General features: G+C 36.3%; 2 protein-coding genes across 3 annotated transcripts; one reads left to right on the top strand and one right to left on the bottom strand.

Moving 5' to 3' along the window:
• Positions 1 to 4,145: 4,145 nt before the first annotated feature.
• LOC113342533 (serine/threonine-protein kinase D6PK-like) lies at positions 4,146 to 8,423 on the top strand. 2 transcript variants are annotated; one of them, XM_026587047.1, is made up of 4 exons: positions 4,146 to 4,493; positions 5,099 to 5,167; positions 5,329 to 7,167; positions 7,310 to 8,423. In XM_026587047.1, the coding sequence occupies exons 3-4, from the start codon at positions 5,522 to 5,524 to the stop codon at positions 8,169 to 8,171; spliced, it is 2,508 nt and encodes an 835-aa protein (XP_026442832.1). In that variant the 5' UTR covers positions 4,146 to 4,493; positions 5,099 to 5,167; positions 5,329 to 5,521; the 3' UTR covers positions 8,172 to 8,423. The 2 variants fall into 2 exon arrangements, with proteins under 2 accessions (XP_026442832.1, XP_026442831.1); XM_026587046.1 differs by lacking the exon at positions 5,099 to 5,167.
• A 687-nt stretch (positions 8,424 to 9,110) lies between these two features.
• LOC113342555 (60S acidic ribosomal protein P2-like) lies at positions 9,111 to 11,397 on the bottom strand. The gene is made up of 4 exons (XM_026587066.1): positions 11,281 to 11,397; positions 11,074 to 11,169; positions 9,519 to 9,742; positions 9,111 to 9,418 (listed from the first exon to the last, which is right to left on the bottom strand). The coding sequence occupies exons 2-4, from the start codon at positions 11,159 to 11,161 to the stop codon at positions 9,386 to 9,388; spliced, it is 345 nt and encodes a 114-aa protein (XP_026442851.1). The 5' UTR covers positions 11,162 to 11,169; positions 11,281 to 11,397; the 3' UTR covers positions 9,111 to 9,385.
• Between the last annotated feature and the right edge of the window lie 16,361 nt (positions 11,398 to 27,758).

The following is a 27,758-nucleotide window of genomic DNA, read 5'->3' as shown; positions in this document are numbered from 1 at the left end:
CTGAAAGCCCACCTTATGCCACAAAAAAGCAATCAAAACAATCTTCTTAAGTCATGTAATGGTGCACTCATAAAATACTAAATACCGAAGAAAATATAAATTCCACTCAATAACTCATCCCATTAGGGACATACTTTTCAGCCACCGAAGACGGACTAAATTCGATAATTAAGTGCTAAAAAATTAATGGTGGGTTTGTTTGCAGAATTCAGGATTTTCAGGATTTTAATCTTACGGGATTACAATTTATGGGTTCCATGTAAATCCCTCATGTGTTTGGTAGCTCATTTAAAAAGCTAAGATTCATAGAATTATCTTGTTTTAAAGTGGATATATTGTTTGGTATTACTCCTAGAATCCTAAAATTGTGTTTGGTAGCTCATTTAAAATTCCTAAGATTCATAGAATTATCTTGTTTTAAAGTGGATATACTGTTTGGTATTACCCTTAGAATCCTAAAATTGTATATATATGAGATTTATAGTTAAAAAAAGTGGGTTCATAAATCCCTTGATAAGTTTCCCAGCAAATCTTAGGGAGGAGGGGTCAGACTCCATATGAAGGATTTGCTGGAAAACTGAATCCCGTGGAAAACGTGATTCCAGGGATTTGGGCAACGAAACATAACGAAGGAAACATAATTCCACCAAACCCCATGAACCCATACATCCCACCTTTAAAATTCTATATCCAAACCCACCATAAAAGAAAACTAATTCAAGGTAACGGATTATCAACCAATTTCCGTGGCAGGTACAACCTATTTGGATACCACAAATATTTTTGCTTTTGTTTCTGAAGAAGCATAACTCAGTTTCGAAAGTTAGAAGAAAAGACAATTTGCTTCACAAAAAGCTGATTTTTTCCTTTCTAAAAGTGGTTTTAAATATGTTTCTAATCTAATTTCTGAATTTTTTAATTTCAACAGTCGGAATTAACTTCTAATTTATGAGTAAAAGAATTTTTTACTCAGAAAATTTTCCAAACTAATTTTCGATTTTTTTACTCACACAGACCACAACCGGGTTAGTAAGTTCGCGAATTATATTCATATTATTCACGAATCAGTCTGTATCGTCTGAATCCGTACGTATCGTCCGTATTTTCGGAATCCTTAGATTTGCGAATTTCTAACTTAAAACGAATTATATGTGTATTTATGAATCACCGAACTATGCGGTCTGTACAATACTTTGCCACGTCATCACTAAATTACAAGTTTATATCGTATTTTTCACTTTTAAAATCTTACATACACCAATGCTAGCCTACACCACCAACTTACATGTTATTTGCTGATTATATTGCATATAATACGTATAATTACTTTAACACACGAAACCAAAGTACCTAAGGCGAGATTATGTTACACAATATTGTATAAGTAATTTTGTGTGCCAAATTTGTATTCCTAATACGAATCATAAATTACGTGTACTGTTCTGAATGATTCTCGAATCACAAACCGTTGACCGAACAGTAGACTGGATTTACATTTCCCCAAAATGAATAATACTCGAAATTTGCAGTACCCCGAAGTTGCTAACTAGGGGCCACAACACTATAAGGCCAAGCACTATGGGAGAGGTCATCCCTTCCTTATCCCTCAAATGTAAGGAAGGGATATGGCTCAAAAGGCAGCTTCACTGTGGTCTGTTTTCATCCCTTCCCTTCTGTGTGAATAGTGCCAAACGGAAACTCAGTTTCCGTTTTTTTCTTTTTCCAAATTTAATTTCTATGTATTTAGATAAATATTTATTATGGCTAAAAGAATTTGAAGAGAAAAAAAAATGGAGATATAATTGGAAATAAAGAGTTTTAGTGGAAATAAAAGAGTTAAAAGTAAAAACCAAGAGTAAAAAAAAAGTTAAATCTCAAACGAATATTGACTATCCGTTTACAATCACACGGTAAAACAGTCTTTCAAACGGATTCCCTTCCCTACAAGGGGATCAAATCTGATCCACTTTGCGCAGTACGAAAAGGATATCTATAATACAAAACAGAAAGGACATTTGAGTTTGGACGGTCGGATAACATTTTGAGAGACAAACGTTGTATCCGATCATCCCAATCTCATCCCAGCGAAAGACATCTGACGGTCGTCGTTTCTGTAATCCCTTTCATTATGAATCCAAATTTATTAATTTTTAATTATTGCATCACCTCTTAACTCAAGATATTCAAAAAAACATTAAATGAAATCATACTATACTAGAATACCGCCGCCACGGTGGTGATGCTCGACCGTTAAAAAAAAAACGAAACAGCGATGCATAACGCGTTATACATCGTCAGAATGTTATTTCTGAGGCATAACCAAATTAGTGGATGCATGAATCAAAATACGACGGTAAAATATGTTAAATTTTCGTTCCGTTTTAGAAAAAGTGATACTTTCGTCCCGTTTCAGAAAAAGTAATATTTTTCCCGTTTCAGAAAAGTGATACTTTCGCCCCGTTTCAGAAAAGTGATACTTTCCTCTGTTTCAGAAGAAGTGATACTATCGTTCCGTTTCATAAAAAGTGATATTTTCTCCCCGTTTCAGAAAAATGATACTTCCCCCCGTTTCAGAAAAAGTGATACTTTCACACTGTTTCAGAAGAAGTGATACTTTCGCACCGTTTCAGAAAAAGTGATACTTTCGCCCCGTTTCAGAAAAAAGTGATACTTTCGCGCCGTTTCACAAAAAGTGATATTTTCGCCCCACTTTCGTCCCGTTTCAGAAAAAGTGATATTTTCGTTCTGTTTCCAAAAAAGTGATACGTTCGCCCCATTTCAGAAAAAGAGATATTTTCGCCCCGTTTCAGAAAAGTGATACTTTCCTCCGTTTCAGAAAAAGTGATACTTCGTTTCGTTTCGTTTCATAAAAAGTGATACTTTCTCCCCGTTTCAGAAAAAGTGATACTTCGTTCTGTTTCATAAAAAGTGATGCTTTCGCCCCGTTTCAGAAAAAGTGATACTTTCGCCCCGTTTCAGAAAAAGTGATATTTTCCCCCCGTTTCAGAAAAAGTGATACTTTCGTTCCGTTTCAGAAAAAGTGATACTTTTGCCCCGTTTCAGAAAAGTGATATTTTCGCCCTGTTTCAGAAAAAGTGATATTTTCGCCCCGTTTCAGAAAAAGTGATACATTCGCGTCGTTTCAGAAAAAGTGATACTTTCGCTCTGTTTCAAAAAAAAATGATACTTTCACCGTTTCAGAAAAAAAAATGATACTTTCGCTCCGAGTTATAATAATTGGATATTTAAATAGTTATAGTAATTGGAGTAAAAGGAAGGGATATTTGTCTGGTGAAAAAGTAACCAAATAAAATTGTGTGACGGGAATCTTTTAGGAATATACCTTCCCGATCTTTTTATCAAATTGAACATTTGTGTTACCCTTCATTTTACAAAAAAGTGGCCATAAAAGGGACTCTCTCCCTTCGGACCCTCCGGTCGGTCGGCCCAATCACATATGCATTAATTGGATATAGTGCTGCCATGATGAATCTAATGGGAAATGAGATTTATTTATTTATTTTTATTAATAACTCATAAGTGAGATATGCATACACGCTATTTCTTAAATGATCTTGTGTTCGGTTTTGGATAATGTGTATGAATAATTTTACAATGTATTTATAGACATCATTTTCGCTTAAAACAAAATAAAAAAACTATCTTACAAAGGAACACGATTGAAAATCCGGAAAAAAAGAAAAACTATACCAGTCAAATATCATATTAAAGCAGTGTCGTTACGATACGAGCTATCTCTAGATAGTTATTAGAACTCTCTGTTAACCTCATGTCGTGCCGTTACGGCACGAGTTATTTCTAATCGCTACACAAATAGGGATACTGGAGAAAATAATGGTTGCCAAATTAGATTTTTTCCCCACATATGATGGATGGGGAAGGGAAATAAGCCACCATAATGCTTGGCCTAAGGTTAGCTCGTGGAGACTCACTCCGTCCTTTGTAGCTTCAAAAAAAAAAAAAAAAAGACAGCCCGACCGACAAAAGCCATATGCATCCAAAAAGTGGATGTAATCATCTCTCGAGTCGCGTCTCCCTTCTCGTCCGCTCCTTTATCTGTTTTCGTCTTCCTTAAGGTAGACACAAAACATTCCCCTCCTCCCCATATCTTTACCTTGTCGATCCTGTCGAACTGTCACTTTACTAAGCCACACAAACATCCTCCCCGGGATGACGCTATTCTTCATTTTTCCGCCATTTCTTTTCTCGTGAATTGTATTATAGGCTGTGCTGTAGCAGCTCCTCCGTTTCATTTTCCAGTTCAATTCCCGTGCCCTACTTTCATTTACTAGTGTTCATTCTGGAAAACCTAATAAATCCCTAAATTCCACAACCTTTTTGTTTCATTTCTTGATCTTGTTGTTTTTCTTCTTTGTCTTTATCAAATTTTACAACTTCTTTTTGCCAAGAACAAGTTTATTTTCTCTGTTGGAGTTTAGCTGGATTCAGTATAGCAATCCCAGATGGTTCAGGTAATTTTTTTGCTTTTTTTCTGTTTAATGGGGTGTTGGGACATAATTTATTTGATGTTTGTTCAGTTATAGAAGTTGGTTATGGTGAGGATTATTTAGTAATACTTGTATTTTGTACGCGGAATCATTACAATTTTAGTAATCAAGTAGTAGATCGGCGTATTATGATTGTTACTGTGGTGAAATTTGTATTGAAGTTTTTCAGAGAAACGTGAATTTTGATAGTGAGTTTTTGCTGAATTTAGCTAAAACCCTGGTAAAATCTTTGCAAAATTGTGTCTTAGATCAGTCTGTTGTGATTTTCTATGGTGAATTTTGGTCATATCCAGGGTGAATTGGTTGAATTGTTTCGGGAAACATGAATCCTAATTTTGACTTGCACTTTTGACCTATGCTCACTTTGGTTAAAACCCTGGTGAAACTTTAGTTGTTATGCCGATTAACCTAACTTCTTCTTCTTCTTCCACTTTCATGAATTTGGCAACCTAACTGTTTGATAATTTTAAGTTCTACAAAGAAATGAAAAAGATAATTTGTTTACTTTTATGTGAAATTCGGGGGTTACAGAATTAAGAAATGACGTGGTTAGAAATTTGAGATTGCAGTTTTCAATTTAGTTACTGACTCACGGTGGAGTTGTCTATCTGAATGCTCATTTACATGGCAGAATTAAGGTGAAGTGCTTTGATTGTTTTACATTTTATGTAATATTCGGCGTTAAGGAATTTAGAAATGTGTGGTTGGAAATTGAAATTACGGCTTTGTATATTAGTTGCTGATTATAGTGGAGTTCTTGTTTGGCTTACGTCTATCTGAATGTTGATTTGCATGCCAGAGTTGAAGTGATGCGGTTTGATTGTTTTTAATGGACCGGTCATGTCTCTGAATTCAGAATAGCGCAAAAAAACCATGTCCTGTATGTTGGGCATTTCTGTAGGAAATTGTGGTTGCGGGACCAAATTCTTCTATTTGTTGGTGTATTAACTTGATCGTGTGGAGAAGTAAGATACAAACTGACAGCATTATTAATGGATCCTTATCCTGGTACTTGTGAAATTGTTGAAGCAATGGAAGAATTTGATTGCATCCAACGGCATAGAGGTGCTAGTCCCCCAAGTTTTGAGTTGGGTATGGAGGGAAAAGTTCGAAAACTTCCGTCAGCAAAAGCTGGGCAGTACCATTCGATGGAGGATGAGCTTAATAAACTATTTGAGGCAATCGATCTGAGAGTTTCGCGGAGGAGTGCCTTAAAAATGCCAATTAGAGTTGGTCCTTCTCAGGCATCCGGTATTAGTATTTCTGAATGTGGTACTTTGAAGCAGGCGCTGAGGGGATTGTCGATTTCCCATGCATCGGAGATGGCTGCTATGAAAAGGTTATCAAAGCCCACAGGACTAACTAGGGTTTCAGAAGCTGGAGCTATCAAGAGGTTGTATAAAACAGTGGTCGTCAAGGCGGATGGCTCTGGTCTTCTCCCGGAGGAAGGTAAAGAAATTTTGGTTGAAATATCTCATGTTCCTGAAAAGTACAGCACGAATACCTCTGAGAAGGTCTCTGAATCGAAACAAAAGCCTAAAATAAAGTCATCAAAGAAAATTGCACATTTGTCATCTCAATCTACTGGTGCAACTACAAGTACGGTATCACTTACCAAAGCGTCTTCGGAACATGGCAATGCTTCTATTCCATCTGAGCGTGGAAAAGACATGTCAGTGCGGAAACTAAAGCAGAAAGAAAAGCTGAATTCCAGCACCAGTAAAAGGACATTACAACTAGAGGAGATTGTTCCTACCTCAACAGAAGTTGCGCATGAATCACCATCTATCTCTAGCTCTCCTTCTAGCAGTGCAATAAACAGATCCGCGACTAACACTGTGCGCAGAATGAAGCCTCTTTTCATGAAGAAGAGCTTGATCAAAAAATCAAAGCAAGTTTCAGCTACATCACCCTCTAGGTGTAATTCAGAGGAAAAAGGAAATGGCGTTGGCTTGCATCCAACTCAGAAGAATTCCGTGGAGAATTCTGATTCTCCAGCATCCAGCGGTACTAATCTCGGTATTGATGTGGATCAAATTAATACAGTCCCTCTTTCAAGTAAACCACCTCTTAGTACATACAATTTTAGTGATGGGACTGCAGATGCGAAAGTGGGTAACTGCTGCTCAACATCAGGAGAGAAGGGGGAATCCTCCCTTAGCTCTAAAAGTAGCATTGCTGACTACAGCAGTAGCACTATGATCAGCGAGGAGAGTAATCAAAGTGCAGTAGCGTGTATTATCAGTAGGCCTCACATGTCAAAGGATTTAAGATGGGACGCCATTCGCCTTGTTGAGAAGCAGCATGGAAGCTTAGAATTGAAGCACTTCAAGCTTGTGAGGAGACTTGGTTGTGGAGACATTGGGACAGTTTATCTCGCAGAATTGAAAGGAACAAATTTTCTATTCGCTTTAAAAATAGTCGATAATGAACTTTTGGGTAGCAAAAATAAACTGCTGAGGGCACAAACTGAAAGAGAAATTCTACAAATGCTTGATCATCCTTTTCTTCCTACATTGTTTTCTCATTTTTCTGCAGAAACATATTCATGCTTAGTGATGGAATATTGCCCAGGGGGTGATCTACATATCTTGAGACAGAGACAGCCCTGTAGAAGTTTCTCTGAACCAGTGGCCAGGTATAGTGTATACCCTTACCTCTCTTTTTTTTTTTGAGATTCTAGCTGGAAATTTTTTTCGGGGGGAAAGAATGAACTGTATTAACCTTGACCATCCATTTGCATCAGAATTTTCTTTGAAATAATTTGTTTTCGTTTGCAGGTTTTATCTTGCGGAAGTCTTACTTGCTTTGGAGTACCTGCACATGCTTGGGGTTGTATACAGAGATTTAAAACCTGAAAACATTCTGGTTCGAGAAGACGGTCATATCATGCTTTCCGACTTTGACTTATCCCTAAGATCTGCAGTAAGTCCAAAACTTCTTAAATCAACTTCAGCCATCAAGAAGCCTACCAAAGAATTATCTTCACGCCCATGCATGGCATTTAGGTGCATAGATCCGTTCTGTCCTCGACCATCTTGGGTCCAAGTTCCATGCTTCACACCTAAAGTTAAATCCTCAACAAATAAAACCCAGCAAAATCTAACCCCAGATCCAGCAGATGTTGGCAATGGTTTACCACAGCTCGTGGCGGAACCAACTAGCGCACGCTCAAACTCATTCGTTGGCACCCTTGAGTACTTGGCACCTGAGATAATTAAAGCAGAAGGTCATGGCAATGCAGTTGATTGGTGGGGCTTTGGAATCTTTATGTACGAGCTTTTATTTGGTAAAACGCCTTTCAAAGGAGCAGGAGATGAAGAAACCTTAGCCAATGTAGTATTTCAAAGCCTCGAGTTCCCAGAAACTCCATCCATCAGTTGTCATGCAAGGGATCTGATTGCAGGTCTTCTAGTGAAGGATCCTGATAACCGTCTTGGATCAGCCAAAGGGGCTACTGAGATCCGATATCACCGGTTTTTTGAAGGTTTAAACTGGGCTTTGGTAAGATGTACATTTCCACCAGAGCTGCCGAAAGCTCAATATGATGTACTTCCAACAACCGATTCACCAGAAGAGACGCAGTGCAGGCGCAATTGTCCAACTTCCACAACAGAATGTCTCAAGTTGGAAGACTTTTAGCGGAAAGTCTTCAACTTGGTTATAGATAGGTTCAGAATCACACTAGGGTTTTCTTTTTGTCGATTTTGGATGCCTGCAATAATGTTTGTGAATCCTTTAGTGAAATTGCAAATGTTCATATCAGTATATGTGTCTAGGTTAGATTTTGTAAATGCAAGTATTTAGAAAATTGAAAATAAACTGATTCTGTATATTACCATAAGAATGTTACATCTATTCTAAAATAGAAAGGAAAAAAAGATGGTTCTGTAATGTGCACATGTCTGAATAGAAATAGTATTTCTACAATGAATGAACTGGACAGCATATTATTTACTAAAATGTTTTCAGAAAATTATAGTTGGATTGCAAAACCTAGAAATGAACATTATGTGCTGCCAAGAGAAACGAAGATTATAATTTGTTAGCGAATCCTTCTAAATGTAAACTTCTTCACTGCAACTTCTGCTTCAGAATTGATTATGGCAAAAATTCAAATGTAAACTTCTTCACTGCAACTTCTGCTTCAGAATTGATTGGCAAAAATTCAACATCCATCATTGACATTTTAGAAGCTACTGCTGGTTAAAGGAGGTGGACATTTGCGGTTGCACCAGTGCCAATAAGGGATTTGTAGAGGAGATCTTAGGAGCATGCAGGTGGTGGGAGATTTGTAGTAAGACATTAACTTAAGGTGTAAAACGAGATGGCTTCAATCAAAGATTTGACTCTTCAACTTGTGAAACTCTCATGTTAAAGTTTAAGAATGTTCAGGGGTGCTAGACACAACGTGAATGCAACAACTGGTCAAGGTGATGTGGGATCAAAATGGCTTCAATCAGTTCTACAGATGAAACTGCACATAAACTCTAAACTTGTGAAACACTTCTAGTCACAAAGGGCTGATTGAATAAACATAGAAAGGAAGTTAATCAGTTAAGCAACTGAAGAAAAACAAGGTAATAAATGAACAACCGGGAGTAATAAACTTTGTTTAATTTTGTGCATGGATTATGAATATGCATCGATTATAATCACTGCATTATCAAAACCAGAATTACTAAATCTGCAATATTTTACTAATAATCTCTACCATCTTCCTCCTACTGAAGAAGAGAACAAAAATTAAACATAGGTTCAAAATTAAAGCTGAAGTCCAGTAAGTCTTAAGCTTTATAACTAATATTTCTAACTACGTTTCATTTGGAACAGAAAGCAGCAACCAACCCATCAATCTACTCGTCATCGAAAAGACTGAATCCCATTTCCTGCAGGTAGAGTAAGATAAGAAGTTAGAATCAGATAGCAAAGAAATATAAGATGATTCATCTGAAAGGAATTTGAGAACGGAGAAGAAAGGGGGCTTACCTCGTCGGATTCTTCTTTGTCTTCTACTTTCTCCTCTTTCTTGGCCTCAGCAGCAGCAGGAGCTGCAGCACCACCACCTGATGCAGCAACAGCCATTGGTGCACCTCCACCAGAAGGAACAGCAGCCAACTTCTCCCTTCCACTTGCAATTAGCTCTGTGATGTCCTTGTCCTTAACTTGGGAAAGAAGAAGCTGAATCCTGTCATCATCAGCTTCAGCTCCAACTACAAAATAGAAATAAAACTAGATCGTTAGGTCTCGTTAGGTCTAATAGATTCCACAAAGAACAGAAACAACCAATTAAACAAAATAAAAACAATACTACTCAACTGTGATCCAATAGATTCCACAAACAATGCCAGATACAACCAATTATACTAATATGAATCAAGTCTGGCAGCTAATTTTCTTGGTTTGGGATATAACATGCATTAGCAAATGCTGAACATTACGGACAATCATATTTCAAGGACAAAAAGAGGACACTCTTCCTACACTTACTATGAGAACTTAAGAATGGATTGGTATTTCCAGCACATTTAGATAGGTATTTTCGCAGACAGACAACTCTCATGAGTCCATCGACCAAAGCCTAAATCTTTAACCAGCCACAAGTAAATGATTGAAAATGGAAGCACGGATGAGCTATGAATTACGAAACATCAGGTTCAGAACAGATACAACACTAATAATCCCAAGGAAGATCAGGTCAATCAACTTACATATCCAACAAACATATTGGCCATATACAGACTGAAGTCCGAATAAAAACTGAAGCAAGTATTGTACATACAGAAAACAGGATAACATGTGCCTTCAACCTCTATCCAAATTAAGATTAACAGTGTACCACATAAACAAAACCTTAAGATTAAAACAAAACCTTAAGATTAACAGTGTACCACATAAACAAAACCTTAATGTCAAAGGTAGAAGAACTAACAATTTCCAGAAACATATAAAATTGATGTGAGACAAAAATACAGAACGCCCAGAAAATAAAAACCATTCAAGTATACGAAATTGAAAAATAGGGTGAAAAACATACATATCTGATTCAGCTCATGAGTGTAAAGAATGGGAGAACTGCTGAACACGCATTGGTACAGGATACCCCGTGTTGAAGAACAAGCGTTAAGTCCAACAAATTGCATATTCTAAGCAGAACCCCATGTTTCTGAATCCCACAAAAAGTAACAAAAAAAGAAAAATCCAATCTAACCCCTTATGAAAATTGAACAAAATCCATAAATAAATCCATTTATCCAGATCTAGCAGGTAACCGTACAACGACTACCACTCTAAAAGTTTACCAGAACTCAAATCCAACATAAATCTAACTTTATCAAATTCCAACCTGTTAAACACCAAATCCCTAGAAAATACACATACACAGAAACACAATCCAAACCCATTCAAGATTATCATCTACTAATCGAACAAACAAACAAACAAACAAAACACCTTTCATATCAAAGAACAAACAAAAAGCAAACTTATAGGAGATTTAACAAAAAACTGACATGATTTTTGAAAAAGTTCAAAGAAGACTAACCTGATCCAAGGAGTTCCTTGATATCTTCAGCAGTTGGTGTAGTGTTTCCACCCAAAACTAAAAGCAAGTAAGCACCAATAACCTTCATCTTTACCTCTTTTCAAAATCAAACAACAAAAGATGTTTCAGCATCCAAGTGAGATTCAAAATCGAAACCAAAATCTAGATCAACAAGAGAAAACAAAGAGAAATATAGATTTAACGCACTTGTTAGCTGGAAATTTTCTTGAGCGGTAGAGAAATTAGGTTTGCCTACAGAGCGGAAGTGAGAGATTTCTTTTCTTTCTAGGGTTTATAAATGAAGAGAAGATTGGTTTATATATCTAGGGTTTTTTTTATTCTCTTGGAGATATTGATTCAGTGTTATGTGGTTCATTGTAGTATGTAACTATACGGTCTGTGATGGTGTTGTGTGTAGAATCCAACGACTGGTGTACACCGTTAAAGTGAATTAGTTATGGGCTTTGTAACGGGCTTCATAGCTTAAAAATTAGAATTTGTCGGCTCATGTTGTGCGGCCCAACTGCGTCCGCATTTGGCAGGTGGCCAGTTGGCAGCCGTGAAGCAGTGATCCGGTTGATCCAATCGTCATTGCCGTGCTTATAGGAAGCTAGAAACTGATCTCTCATGGATTTGATCCACTTTTTTTACATTTTTCGGCTTACCGATGCAACTGACCAACCAATAAATAAAGTTGGAATAGTGCACCACCATTTTAACCTTTCTAGTTTGAGGCTCAGGCTTGAGACATGATGTTTAATCATGTTAACCTAGAAATCAATTAATCTTAAATCATCATCAAAATATGTAAAAGGATGATTTTCTTTGAAAAATTTCATCCTAGAATCGGTATACGTTCATTCACTTGTAAACCCGATCAGTTTAAAAGACTTGGAACATAGACCGATTGTAAAATTCAAGAGTTTTTTTGTGATTTTTTTTCCGATAGAATCGGTTTACATAAGTGGTCACGTAAACCGATTGTAAATCTGGCATTTCTTCGACTGTTTTGATCATAACTTCTTCGTGGATGTCGGAACAGATTCCTTCTTTTTGCTTTCAATTCGTATGTTCATGTTTTATAATATAAAGATGAGATTTGTGCAAAAATTCGAACGTGGTTAATGAATCGGTTGAATTATTTCGTTTTGAAACTACCTACTGAAGAATGAGCTTTGAGGATCAGGAGACTTTATGAGTCAACTCATAGGAAAAATCGGTTTTGTTTTCAAAAAAAAATCTGCCATTTTAATATTCTCTGATGATTTCTGGATTGTTTTTGATCTTATAGTTATGATATTTGTTCCTATATTGCGTAGATAACATACTTAATGATCGAGGAATCATATTAACATTTGCTTATCTCTTGGATCTTACTAGTTCAAAAATTTAGCCTTGTTTTAATCATTTTCTTGCAAAACCTAATCTTATTGTTTAATCAATGGCAAGTTGGTTTCTCTGTGCAGATCTTTTGACTTTGGCTTGTAGGGAATCCAGTGGTGGAGTTTCAGGATGTATCTTGCTTCTGAAATACAGGCAGTGGTGCTAACCATCTTCTCTATGTGGGTGGTCCATACTAGTAGTATTTTGATCAACCTTATCAATGTGCGCAACCATAATAATTCTCTAGGTAATCACTTTCATCACCGAACCACAAATTGTTTCAACACAGATCATCCTAGTGGAAATTGAATTATTGTCCTTCAATTTTATGAGCCTTCACAAATATCCCTAACTGACTTTACAAATGTCTCTGATGGCATAATTGAAATTTTATCTAAAAAAATTATCTCCATGGTTTCCATTTTTAAACTTTATGTATTATATACTCAACTTCTTCTTTACTTCTCAGAAAAACACGAAAAACACAGCATCTTCATCGCTGCCTCCACAACTACCATCTCCGTCTCCACCACAACCAATACCACCAATATCATCACCATAACCACCACCACCACCTCCTTAGTCACCATCTACATCTCCATCTTTACAACAGATTCAGGAATCAATTAGATTTGAGATTGATTAGATTTGATATTGAGAGAGAGATTTGTGATTGAAAATCAAACCAAACCAATCCCACCACCACCATCTTCATCGTCACCAGCTCTGCAACTATCACCACATTCGTTGCTGCCAACTGGTTCGGGATTTTGAAGATTAATTTTCAAAATCAGATCTGACGAGATGGAGATTTGATTTAGGATTTGGTATCTGCTCAATTGGTTCAGATGGTTCGAATTGGTGTTGAAGCTTCAGAGCAGACAGTGGCGTTTGCTATTGTGGATTATAGATGGTGGTTGATGGTTTTATTGGTGGATCTAAAACTACAGCTGGTGGTAGAATGGGTCTGTTGCGGGCAGATTCACAATTACATGAATGTTAGGGAAGTGACAAATGTTGCTTTGAATAGTGTTATAAATCTGTATGTTGCAGTGGTTTTTGTTACGGCTGAAATAGGAGCAAGCAGAAGATGATGTTGGTAACTACTGCAATGAAGGAGATGAAGTTGTTGTTGTTTATGAAGCTACAGGTGATGATCAATTGTTGTTGTTTATATGTTTTTATGGGATCAATTGTTGTTGTTGACCCAATTTTTATGGGATCAACTACGGTTGTTGATCCATTTATCGGATCAACTCCTGTTGTTGACCCAATTTTTTATGGGATCAACTATTGTTGTTGATCCCATTTATTTATCAACTCCTGTTGTTGACCCAATTTTTTATGGGATCAACTACTGTTGTTGATCCCATTTATTTATCAACTCCTGTTGTTGACCCGATTTTTTATGGGATCAACTACTGTTGTTGATCCTTTCAACTCCTATTGTTGACGATATTTCCTTTGGATAAGTATAATCATGCTTGTAGTTTAAATCATGTAATTTTCTTCCAATGTTGAACTTGTGATGCAATGGTAGCATGACTGACTCCATGTCAGATGATGCCTGTTCGACTCACGCCAAGTTCACTCCATTTACATGGATCAACTTCTACTGTTGATCCTTTTATTTGGATCAACTACCGTTGTTGATCCCTTAAATTGGATCAACTTCTACTGTTGGTTCTATTTTTATTTGGATCAACTACTGATGTTGATACAAAAATATCTGAACTAGTGGCAGCGACGGTGGCGGTGGTCGCCGCGGTGGAGGCGGTGATGGACTAGTGTTGGTGGAGGACTGTTGGTGGTGTAATGGTGGCGGTGAAGGAGTGGTGGTGGCGGTTGGTAGGTGGTGGTTGTTGAAAGGTGGTGGTGGAATGATAGTTGAATGTTGGTGGTGGTGGTGCTAGTGGTGGTGGTGAAGTGGTAGATGAAGAAATTTGCTTCATTTTGAAATAAAGAAAAATATTATATGGATAAGGGTATTAAGGTAATCTAATTTTAAATGGATAAGGTTATTAAAAAGTAGGGAAATATTTATTGTTGTACAAGGATATATTTGTTGGGTGTCAAAAGTAGGGACATATAAATAATGTACCCATCATCCTAATCACTATCATAGTAATCATCGTCACCATCAGAATTTTCAAAAAGAGTTTCCTCGGATACAATTGCTATATCACAACCGTGAAATCAACAAAAGTCTTAACTCCATGCAAGTTTCCCATTTAGATCATTATTCGACATATTTTTATTGCTCTTCTCAAAAAGATTTCAAAGATATATATTCCTAGATATCTGGATATGGAAAACAAAATTTAAGGAAAGAAATTTGTAACTATATAAAGAACACAGTATCAAGAGTCAAACAATATCCATTCAAGCAATTATAGATCTTAGCGGAAGGAAAAAAAAATCTCGGAAAAACTCTAAGATTTCTTCAAGGAATGAAAATCGCATTAACATGCTCTCAAGACAGTTAAGAAATGCTGCGATTGAAATACTAGCAAATCAAAGAAGGGTGGTGGGATCATCTCAAACTATCAATGCAGGAGCAGAATAATGAACATATGGTTTGCTTGGGAAACTGATGGCCAAAGGAAAAATTGATATGAAAACAATAAGAGCTGGGATCAATTCGCTCTGGAAAGGTTATAGAGGAAAAGAAATACGAGTTATGGGGCATAACTTGATGCTAGTGAGGTTGAACAATGAACAAGATCAAGATGAGGTTATTCAAAATGGTCCCTGGATAATTTGTTGTTCAGAAATATTACTCAAACATACCACTGCAAAATTATAAATTCACCCATCAAGTTTTCACAATCAAGTTCAAATACCTCAAGCTTGAACACATGAATGTTGCAATAATATATGAAGCCATTGCATATATGGGGAAGAAGATATCAACAAAGCCTAAGAATTGTATACCCAAATATGGAATTATCGTCGAGGCTGGTGGAAATCAATTACTGGAGAGGATGTTTGGATTAGATACCATTGGTGTCTGCAGCCAAACAATATATATATGACAATGTTGGGTTATTGATGACAAATTTTTGCAATCCAACTATTTTCTCCATCAAGACAGTTTATCAACAGAGTAATACGAAGTTTACATGAGAGAGGAAGCTGATGTGTATGAAGGTAATGATAAGAGAAACCCAAATGACTCATTTGCTGAAGCAATGAGAGATGAAGAGGATGCTAATGAACAAAGGCAAAGAAAGAGAATGAGGAGTTCTTCACTTAACCAACCGCCATCTATGAATCCACACAATCTTAACATTATCCCACCGTGCATAGTAGAGAACATTAATACTATTAGTATGGACAACCATACTATTGAGATGATGGAATCAAGTATTTCGGATCCAAATACTTCTCACCCCACTACAACTAGTCAGAGGGAGTTTGCTCAGGTATACATCAGAACTTTTTCTTGCATTTAAAAATCCTTTGATTCCTTTACTCCATCTTATACAAGTTTGAATTGTTATTTTTATTTTATTTCTCTCCTGACCCAAGCTCATACAATGAAGATCATATCTTGGAACTGCAATGGTTATGTATCTAGAGAAACTAGGAATTATCTTGTTGATATCAGTACAATGCTTAACCCAGACATTGTGTTCCTATAAGAAATAAAAATAAACTGTGAAAAAATCCTAAATTATATCATACCTCTAAATTTTCCTAACTCCTTTTACGTTACGTCCTTAAGAAAGTATAGAGGTATATGTCTGCTATGGAATGATGGGTTTATTTAGATATAATATTCAGTTATAGAAACATGATACATTGCTTAATACGTAATGATCCCGCTAAGCCACAATGGCTCCTCTCATGTGTTTATCGATCTCTATATCCGCAAGAAAAATCAGCTCAATAGAACTTTATTAGAGATGTTTGTGATCACTATGATATTAATGCACATTGGATCCTTATAGGAGACTTGAATATCACCATGTGTAATGAAGAAAGAGCATATAATTATGTACCATCAAATTATTATTCATCTAGTATTTCCCAAATTATAATTGATGCTGGTCTTAGTGACGTAGGATATCATGGTAATCCATTTACTTGGACCATTAATAAACACGACACTGGAACAATTATGTCTAGGATGGATAGAGCATTAATGAATGCTGACTGGCTATCACTTTTCCAGATTCTAGAGTTAAACAATTGCCTTTTTTAGGATCATACCACTGCCCTATTTATCTTGCTTTAACTCCTAATGATGTTGCCAATTCGAGAAATTGGAAGATGCTGGTTAAGGGACAGTTTATGCAAGAAACAGATTACCAATGCATGGAAAAATCAAGTTAATGGATCTAATGCATATGTGTTGGAGCAAAGACTAAATGAAACAAGAAGAAATTTATCTCTATGAAACAGAAATACTTTTGGTAATATCCAAGTTAAAAAGCTTGCAAGAAGAATTATCAAATCTTCAACAACCAACACCAAATGTCAGTAATACAGAGAGGGTTAAAGAAGTTGAGAAGCAGATTGAAGAATGGTATCAACGTGAAGAGGAATTTTATAAGAAAAAGTCTAGAAGCATTATGTTCAAAGAAGTGTACCAAAACACGAAGCATTTTCATTAGCAAGCTAATAAAAGGAGAGAATGAAATCGAATTGAATATCTAAAAAGGTCAGATGGAAATTGGTACAATGGCAGGAAAAATCTTGAAGAGCTTCTAAACTCACATTTCATCAACATCATGACGACCACCAATCCAGCACCTGACTATTGTTTGAGCTGCTACCCAAATGTATTTCTGATGCTGACAACACAACTTTAACCAGAGTACCTGATGAACATGAGATAACTCAAGCACTGAAGATGATGCAACCGTGGAAGGCACCAGGACCTGATGGGTACCCTACAGGTTTCTCTCAAGCACAATGGTCTACGGTGAAAACCGATGTTATCAAGATGGTGCAAAGTTTCTTCATTTCTTGAAGATTATTAAAGAAGATGAACAAGACAAATCTTTGCTTAATCCGAAAACGTACTCTTCCTCAAACACCAGGAGACTATCGGCCAATAGACCTGTGCAACTCAACATATAAATTGATCTCCAAAATCTTAGATACTCTCCTGAAGACACATTTGGACAAATTCATATCTCTGATGTAAGCTGCATACGTTCCAGGGAGACAGATAACTGATAATATCACTTTAGCTCAAGAACCAATTCATTGCATGAAGAGGAAAAAAATAAGAAGGTTATATGGATTTGAAACTTGATATGTCAAAGGCATCTAATCGAGTTGAATGGACTTTCTTAGATAAGATTATGAAGCATCTTGGTTTTAACGAGAAATGGTGTAGCCTTGTTCAGGAATGTATCAGCAAAACAAAAATACAAGTATTGCTAAATGGCTCAGCATGTCAGGCTTTTAAACCTTCTCGTGGCATACGTAAGGGGAAACCACTTTCGCCTTACTTATTCTTACTAACCATGAAAGTTTTTACAAGATCACTAGCTAAGGAAGAGCAAGAAGGCAAGATTCAAGGAATTGAATTAGCGCGTAATGCTCCTCAAGTTACTCATTTATTTTTTGCCGATGATTTCCTACTCTTTGTTAAGACAGATATTCATAATGCGAATAATTTATTGGATATAATCAATTCATTCAGTGCTGCTTCAGGACAATAAATAAATTTCCAAAAATCAGCTGTATACTTCTCTAAGCATATTTTGTTAGAGCATTGCTCAGTCGAACTCGCATGCGTTGCTATCTCAAGCATGTTTGTCAATGTTAGTGATCAAAACTATATATCTTGATTTCTAGTTTACTTATGACTAAGTCTCAGTCTAGGATAGTTAGGTATAGTTGAGCTCCAGACTCCATGGTGATTATCTTACGAAGACGAAGAACTACTCAAGGAACCAGTGGAACTTCATCCGACCAAAAGGTATATGGAGACTTGAACTCATCTGTCACTTAAAAGTCTATCTACTCTATCTCCTGCTCTTGAGACAAAACTCGTATAAGTATGATAGTTTTCATACATACACATTTGTTATTTCGAGCCGAGTTTGCTCGCCTATCTTTTTCTCGAAATATGTGTTGGTAAGCTTTTGCTTTAACCATTTTCATCTTTACCCGTGACGAAAGTCATGATGACGTTTCAATCTTGAAAATAGCTTCGATGACGATAGTCGATTCTTTTTGTCTAATGACTATTATAACATTATAGAAGAATATTTCAATGATTAAAATGTAGAGTTGAGATTACCAACTATGGATATAAGCATATAGTGTGTTCGCACATTAGTGTATAAATCCATGTGCGTGGAAACCAAGTGTGTGCATATGTGTGCATGCGGTATTGGTGAAGGAGACATGCTAGGTACGCGTACCCGTACGCGTACTGGCGGAAGTTTTTACACCAAAATTTTATGCTGAGTTTGTAAGTTTGCAAACTAGTAAACCAGTCACCTTAGGTACGCATACCCGTACGCGTACCCATGGAAGTTTTTGAACCGAGAATTTCTGCTGAGTTTGTAAACTCAAATCCGGTAGATAAGGTACGCATACCCGTACGCGTACCCAAGCTGGTTAATTCTCAAATCGGTAGTTTCAAGAGCTTAAATAATAAATCAATAAGGAATGCAATCTTTGCAAACCGTGGCTATATTGTTCATGAATTGATTAAAGTGAATCAAACCGATTTTGTTTCAATTGTGTCTATGAATAAAAACCTAAGCAATTGAACAACTCTTGAACTAGATTTTATGAGTCATTTGAACTAGTTATGAGAAAAATGAATACGATTAATATGAAAGTGCTCATATGGCTAACCATTGGTTAACTATTTGTGAACCAAACCAATGTACACGTTTAGGTACGGTTACTCAAACCTAAATGAATACATCATTTATGTGTGAGACAAGTTAAGTTTCGATCTAACCATTGAAATATATTAGCTTGGATAAGTCAGGTTTTCCATATAAGGGTGAATATTGAATGCTTTGTTACCAAGGTAACTAAGATTGCAAACCCTGATTTGAAAACTATAAAAGAGAGACGCTAGCAACTGGAAAAACTAATCACCAAACTCCTGTGTGATACTAGTTGGTTTTGCTAGAGTCGATTATCCTTTAACCGTAGGTTTCTTCTCGAGACCCTGCCGGTTAACGACTTAAAGACTTCATTGGGATTGTGAAGCCAGACGAAACTACTTCTCTTGTAGTTGAGCGATCTGATCTTGCCATTTTCTATCGTACGAGTTCAATTGAAATAATTGACTTGAGATTATATCTCCGATAGGGCAAGATAAAAAGAAATCACAAACATCTTCGTCTCATCGTTTGTAATTTCACAATATTTAGTTTCGCTACCATACGATTTAGATTATTGTGAGGTGATTGATAATACTAGGTTGTTCTTCGGGAATATAAGTCTGGTTTATCAATTGGTTCCTATTCACCTTGATTTATCAAAAGACGGAACAAAACTCATAGGTTTATCTGTGGGAGACAGATTTATCAATCATCGTATACTTTTCTGTGTGATACAAATTTGTTTATTAAAGTCTTCGACTTTGGGTCGTAGAAATTCTTGGTTGTGGGTGAGATCAGCTAAGGGAATCAAGTGCATAGTATCCTGCTGGGATCAGAGACGTAATGAGCGCAACTGTACCTTGAATCAGTGTGATATTGATTAGGGTTCAACTACAGTCCAGACCGAAGTTAGTTTGTAGTAGGCTAGTGTCTGTAGCGGCTCAATACATTGCGTTCAATCTGGACTAGGTCCCGGGGTTTTTCTGCATTTGCGTTTTCCTCATTAACAAAATTTCCGGTGTTTGTGTTATTTCTATTCCGCATTATATTTTGTTATATAATTGAAATATCACAGGTTGTGCGTTATATCGGTCAGTTATGAAATCCAACCTTTGGTTGTTGATTGGAAATTGATTGATCCTTGGATATTGGTCTTTGGTACCATCCAAGTTTATTATCCTTGTATTTGATAAAGACTCGCAAATTCTTATTTGCTTGAGTAAAGATCAAATCAAGTGAGAGAGATATTAACTCCTCGATATACTTTTCTCTAGATTGAGTCTGACTGTCTAGTTGATTCTCTAGAAAGTATATTGCAGTTAGTCCATACAGATTGCTAATCGAAATATTGGGTGTTGTTGTTAGAGCCCCTTTTTTTCAATTGGTATCAGAGCAGGAAAACACGTTTAAAGGCCTTAACAGTCTGTGTTTGTAGCAATCTGATTCTGTGGACAAAGTAGTATCTCCTATCTACGCATAGTCTATGTCTTCCCATACTTTTGACTATGTCAAGTGTCTTGGTTTTTCCTCGAAGGATAATTCCTTAGCTGATCCTTCCGAATCCAGAGAAAGAAACAAGAAAATTGACAAGGTGTTAGAGGGAGAAAGGAATATCACCAGAACTAAAGAAAATCCAACTGAGAAAATTGATTTTCATAATAATTCTCAACTCTTGGATGAATTTGAGAAGTCTCTTAGTCGAGAACGTGAACTCTATAAGATTATTGAGTCCTTTTCTAATAATATTAAAAAACTCACTCAGGAGAATATGCTATAACAAGAAAAGATTACTATCCTTGAGAATATTGTTAGAGAGGGAACAATTAGAGAAAAACGTTTGATTGAGACACACTTCTCTGATTTGAACAAATTTCGTGCTGAAACAGAGCATATTGCTGCATATCTTCACCTAACCCAAAAACAGTCTGTCTCCTTAACTAAGGAAACACTGTAATGAGAAATTCTTCTGTGTCACATGCTGAGTTACCTGACATGAAGAAAAACTAACCAAAGGAACTCCCTGCAAAATATAAATGGCAAACTTCAAAACGGGACATGGGTTTGAATCTGATATACTTCAAAAATTCTCTTCCACGAAATTGTTCCTTCTGTGGGAAAAGGAATCATAGTGCTAAACATTGTTTTGCTAGGAAGAAACAGATCTCCGATCTTCAAAATCTTCTTCTATTTACCGTCAACCGAGCTAATCATCTAGCGACATCAAAAATGGATCTCACTCCCACAGAAAACCAGAATTCTCATAAAAAGATTTTTAAAGATAACTCTTTTCAAAATCTTTATCGGAATCGTGTTTTTACTCATGGTGCAAACTACATCACAAAAACACAGCTTCCCGGTGTCTATGAGAATAAAACTGGTAGATCTAAGTCTAGAAGGTGGAGACCTATCTCAGTTAATCCTCTAAAACCAATTTCTAAAGGTCCTAGACTTAGTCATCAAAAGGTTCCATTTAATGGATTCTCTCAAATGACTGTAAGAAACTTCTATGGAGTTAAAAATAGTCAAAGAGAGAAAAGGAATACAAAAAACAGACTGACTGATGATATCCCTATATCTCTAAACACTCATGGTGTAATTATGTCTCATCCTGTTACCTAACTATAGGTATTCACATCCTTGTGTCTAACTTGAGAGTCACAAGGATGTCTGTTTATGAGATGCTCAAGTCTTAAGGATGATTATCATCCATTCTGTTGATGTCTGTTTTACAATTTGAGTTATTCTGCTAATTTCTCTGTATCTAATGTATCTCTTTTGATCTATCTAACTTTTCAGATATTGAGCCGTATTTAAAAGAGACATTTCGAGAAACAGTTTATATTTCCTTTTGGGTCCTTCTTGTTTCTGATATATTCTCCAGGTTCACGAACGTCCAAGTCTTCTCTAAGGAAATCTTGGGTTTCTATCAAGAGTGTCTCCCTTGATTGAAAACATATATATACCTTGTATGTGTTTACCCTGTTCCTAGAAAAAGATGTCTATGGGAACCTCTATTGAACCTCAAAAAGAAGTAAACATTGAGATGGAAGAAGACTTCAAAGGATATGATTCAGCTCAAGATCTGATTCTGAAAAAGATGCTTGAAAGAAAAGAGCATAACTCTTGGATATGAGAATCTGTCAAGGATTTAATCCTCTTAGACTGAGGTTAGGAACGAGCTTGCTAACCTTCAATTGCAGATAAACCAACTCATTGATGGACAAGCAAAAATCCTTGAAAATCAAAACATCTTGATCAGGAACCAGAAGAAGGTCATCCTTGATTGCGTCAAAGCCAGGCATCTTTCTCGCATTGTTGACCGAAAAACTAATGTTCTAACTCATGAACATGGCGTATCTACGGTCAAGAAAATCAAGGATATCAGTGACTCCTATTTTGATGGACCTTTTCAAATGTATGAAATAATCAAATAAAACCGAGTTATTTATCTAGTAAAACTTCTTAAAAGAATTTTTATTCTTTTTTTTGTTTAAGAAGGATAACTGGAGTTTGGAATAGCCATTACTGTGATTACACATAGCTATGTCCAACATTTTTCATCTTCATGTTTTAGATTTATTTGTTTCAATTTTAAAGTTTGGTTTGGAAGATGATTTTTGCAGTATTAATCTTTATGATTTTATATATTGCAATGTGTTATGGGATATGTGTGTTTGCGTCCGTGAACTATTATTGTCCCATACGATGTCAAAAGTTATCTCTTTTATATGTCGATATGCAAGTATTGATACAAGATCGATGAACTTTTGACAAGCAAAAGTTAAGCCTATTATGTCAAATTTTGATGGAAGATAGGTTAAAATCTTTTGTTAACAAAGATTATGTCTATTATAAGTCGTTATGCAAATACTGATGAAAATAGAATGAATCTTTGTATATGCCGCAGTATTGATCTTTCCCTGATCCATATTTTATGTGTATACTGCAATGATCCATAAGTATTTCTTGTGTTGAGCATAAAACGATTGAGTTGATCATTCCTTTATGGTTAACATAGACGAAGCTCCGTAAGTTCTCTTATGTCGAGCATGTTCAATTAAATTAATCACTTTTGTGTTTAATTTAATTGAGTATTCCGATTAAATTAATCATGGGTTTACTTGTGGTTAGTTTAATTGAGAATTTTGGATATAAAAATCATTTCATTATGGTTTTTGGTGTCCAATAAAATCCTTCTTTTCTTGTAAAAGTAAGGTCGCTCTTGTTGTTCTTTCGAATGACATCAAATGGGGGAGAGTTCTTTTGAACTTGCGCTTAATTTCCATATCTTTGTGGGGAGTGCGGCTGTGGAATTATTTAGGGGTTATCTTGTATCTTTATAAACTCCTTGATGAATGCATTTAGCTTCGGCTTTATGATTCATCTAAATAAGTTGATATGTACTTTTCTTTGGTCTTGAATCTTCGTGGAAATTTCATTAGGATCCCGTTTTCGTACCTTTGCCAATTTTATTGACAAAAAGGGGGAGAATTAATATGTAGTTCACACTACAAATACATATGATTTACGTGTTTTACGGGTCATTATGTAAGGGGAGTGGTTTTCATGTTGAGACGAAAGTATTGACTAAGGGGGAGTGATACATATCACCATAGTATTGTTGTCGAAGTTGTGATATAAGAACTTTGATGCTGTGTAATAATACTATGACACTGTATAACAATGATCGAGAGCTTTTGTTTTCTCATTGTTATGGCTACGGAACTTCAACAACTATGATGCTGAATTGAACATCTATGGAATCATGGGAGTACTTGGAAAAGACGAAGTTTTCGAGTAATGTTGAAGCACCAAGGAGATCAAGCATGTGGACGAGAAGCTACAAAGTTTTATCTATTTTGTAATATATGTATTGATAGTTTTGTCACTAAAATTGACAAAGGGGGAGATTGTTAGAGCATTGCTCGGTCGAATCGCATGCGTTGCTATCTCAAGCATGTTTGTCAATGTTAGTGATCAAAACTATATGTCTTGATTTCTAGTTTACTTATGACTAAGTCTCGGTCTAGGATAGTTAGGTATAGTTGAGCTCCAGACTCCATGGTGATTATCTTACGAAGACGAAGAACTACTCAAGGAACCAGTGGAACTTCATCCGACCAAAAGGTATGTGGAGACTTGAACTCATCTGTCACTAAAATCTATCTACTCTATCCTACTCTTGAGACAAAAGTCGTATAAGTATGATAGTTTTCATACATACACATTTGCTATTTCGAGCCGAGTTTACTCGCCTATCTTTTCTCGAAATATGTGTTGGTAAGCTTTTGCTTTAACCATTTTCATCTTTACCCGTGACGAAAGTCATGATGACGTTTCAATCTTGAAAATAGCTTTGATGACGATAGTCGATTCTTTTGTCTAACGACTATTAACATTATAGAAGAATGTTTCAATGATTGAAATGTAGAGTTGAGATTAACCAACTATGGATATAAGCATATAGTGTGTTCGCACATTAGTGTATAAATCCATGTGCCGGAAACCAAGTGTGTGCATGCGGTATTGGTGAAGGAGACAGGTTAGGTACGCGTACCCGTACGCGTACTGGCGGAAGTTTTACCAAAATTTTTGCTGAGTTTGTAAGTTTGCAAACTGAAACCAGTCACCTTAGGTACGTACCCGTACGCGTACCCACGGAAGTTTTAACCCAAAATTTCTGTTGAGTTTTAAACTAAATCCGGTAGCTAGGTACGCACCCGTACGCGTACCAAGCTGGTTAATTCTCAAATCGGTAGTTTCATGAACTTAAACAATAAATCAATAAGGAATGCAATCTTTGCAAACCGTGGATATTTGTTCATGAATTGATTCAAGTGAATCAAACCGATTTTGTTTCAATTGTGTCTATGTATAAAGATCTAAGCAATTGAACAACTCTTGAACTAGTTCTTATGAGTCATTTGAACTAGTTATGAGAAAGATGAATGGTTAATATGAAAGTGCTCATATGGCTAACCATTGGTTAACTATTTGTGAACCAACCAATGTACACGTTTAGGTACGGTTACTCAAACCTAAATGAATACATTTCATTTGTGTGTGAGAAGCTAAGTTTCGATCTAACGGTTGAAAGATATTAGCTTGGATAAGTCAGGTTTTTCATCTAACATGAATATTGAATGCTTTGTTACAAGGTAACTAGATTGCAAACCCTGATTTGAAAACTATATAAGGGAGACGTCTAGCAACTGGAAAAACTAATCCCCACATCTGTGTGATACTAGTTGGTTTTGCTAGAGTCGATTTCCTTTAACCGTAGGTTTCTTCTCGAGACCCTGTCGGTTAACGACTTAAAGACTTCATTGGGATTGTGAAGCCAGACGAAACTACTTCTCTTGTAGTTGAGCGATCTGATCTTCCATTTTCTATCGTACGAGTTCAATTGAATAATTGACTTGAGATTATATCTCCGATAGGGCAAGATAAAAAGAAATCACAAACATCTTCTCTCATCGTTTGTGATTCCAATATCTAGTTTCGCTACCATACGATTTAGATTATTGTGAGGTGATTGATATAATACTAGGTGTTCTTCGGGAATATAAGTCGGTTTATCGATTGGTTCTTGTTCACCTTGTTTTATCAAAAGACAGAACAAAACTTTAGGTTTATCTGTGGAGACAATTTATCTATTTGTAGACTTTTCTGTGTGATACAGATTTGTTTTAAAGTCTTCGACTTTGGGTCGTAGCAACTCTTGGTTGTGGGTGGATGTGAGATCAGCTAAGGGAATCAAGTGCGTAGTATCCTGCTGGGATCAGAGACGTAAGGAGCGAACTGTACCTTGAATCAGTGTGATATTGATTAGGGTTCAACTACAGTCCAGACCGAAGTTAGTTTGTAGTAGGCTAGTGTCTGTAGCGGCTTAATACAGTGTGGTGTTCAATCTGGACTAGGTCCGGGTTTTTCTGCATTTGCGGTTTCCTCGTTAACAAAATTCTGGTGTCTGTGTTATTTCTATTCCACATTATATTTTGTTATATAATTGAAATATCACAGGTTGTGCGTTGTATCGATCAATTGTGAAATCCAACCTTTGGTTGTTGATTGGAAATTGATTGATCCTTGGATATTGGTCTTTGGTACCATCCAAGTTTATTATCCTTGTATTTGATAAAGACTCGCAAATTCTTATTTGCTTGAGTAAAGATCAAATCAAGTGAGAGAGATATTAACTCCTCGATATACTTTTCTCTAGATTGAGTCTGACTGTCTAGTTGATTCTCTAGAAAGTATGTTGGAGTTAGTCCATACAGATTGCTAATCGAAATATTGGGTGTGGTTGTTAGACCCCCCCCGTTTTTTTCCTTCATTCAAGACATATTAGGTTATTTCTGCGAAGACTGAAGATGAAAAAGATGAACTCAGAAGAGAAGTATTTGGGTATTTCGTTGTTCCCCAACAGAAAAAAGACTATATCATTCTCTAACCTGATTGACAACATAAATCAAGGCTGACCAGATGGAAATGCAAGTTCATTAATCAAGCAGGCAGGTCTACTTTAGTCAAGACATCGCTAAACACTATGCCATCTCATAGTATGAGCATATTTAAAATTCCTAATGAAACTATTAAGGAGATGGATAAAACTCAACACAAATCTGGTAGAACAAACATGACAGTAAAGGCTTCTGCATCACATATTGGCAGCATATTAATAAAAAAGAATCTTCAGGTGGATTAGGCTTTAGAGATTTGTAGTGCCTCAACCAAGCATTACTAGCTAAAACTATATGGAGACTTTGTCAATATACAAAGCCTTTATGGGATAAGCTCTAAAAGAAAGATATTTTCCTCACAACTCAGCTTTACACAGTAAAACAAGAAGAATTCCACAAGGGCGTGGAAAAGTATTCATGGAATGATGAACTTTATCTAGAAAATAGTTTTTTGGATAGTTGGGAATGGAAAAGATGTTCTCATATGGAAAGCGTTGGATACAAGGTAAGCATCAACCACCATCTGCAGCTGTCAGTATAGATGAGATAACAAACTATAATAAGGTCTCTGACCTCATTGATCAAGACACAAAAATATGGAAGGTAAATGTGATTCGCCATATCTTCAACTCAAATGATGCACAAAAGATTTTGAGTATGAGAACTTCAACAAATGTTGCAGACAGGATGGTGTGGACTTACCAGAAATGGAGATTTTACGATCAAATCAGCTTATACGAAGTTAACGGAACTCAAAGAAACAATACTGCAAATATAAGCAGTTACAGACCCCAAAAAAGCCTATCCTCATTGTGCTAGACAACATATATAAGGCCGAAACAAAAAAAAATAACACTAACAAGCAAATTCTTCGGTGCAACAAGTGGATTTTCCATGTGCTAGTGTGTGAACCTGTCCTTGCTGCACCAAAAGAAACAAACAAAGCCGAAACAACCAAAAAGAACAAAAAAAAAAGAAGAGAAGGATATATGTACACCTGCACTTTTAGCATGGCGCATGCTAAAGATGC

This window comes from Papaver somniferum, unplaced genomic scaffold (genome assembly GCF_003573695.1).
Source record: "Papaver somniferum cultivar HN1 unplaced genomic scaffold, ASM357369v1 unplaced-scaffold_43, whole genome shotgun sequence".
Classification (NCBI taxonomy): domain Eukaryota; kingdom Viridiplantae; phylum Streptophyta; class Magnoliopsida; order Ranunculales; family Papaveraceae; genus Papaver; species Papaver somniferum.
This window is presented reverse-complemented; position numbering and strand designations above follow the sequence as displayed.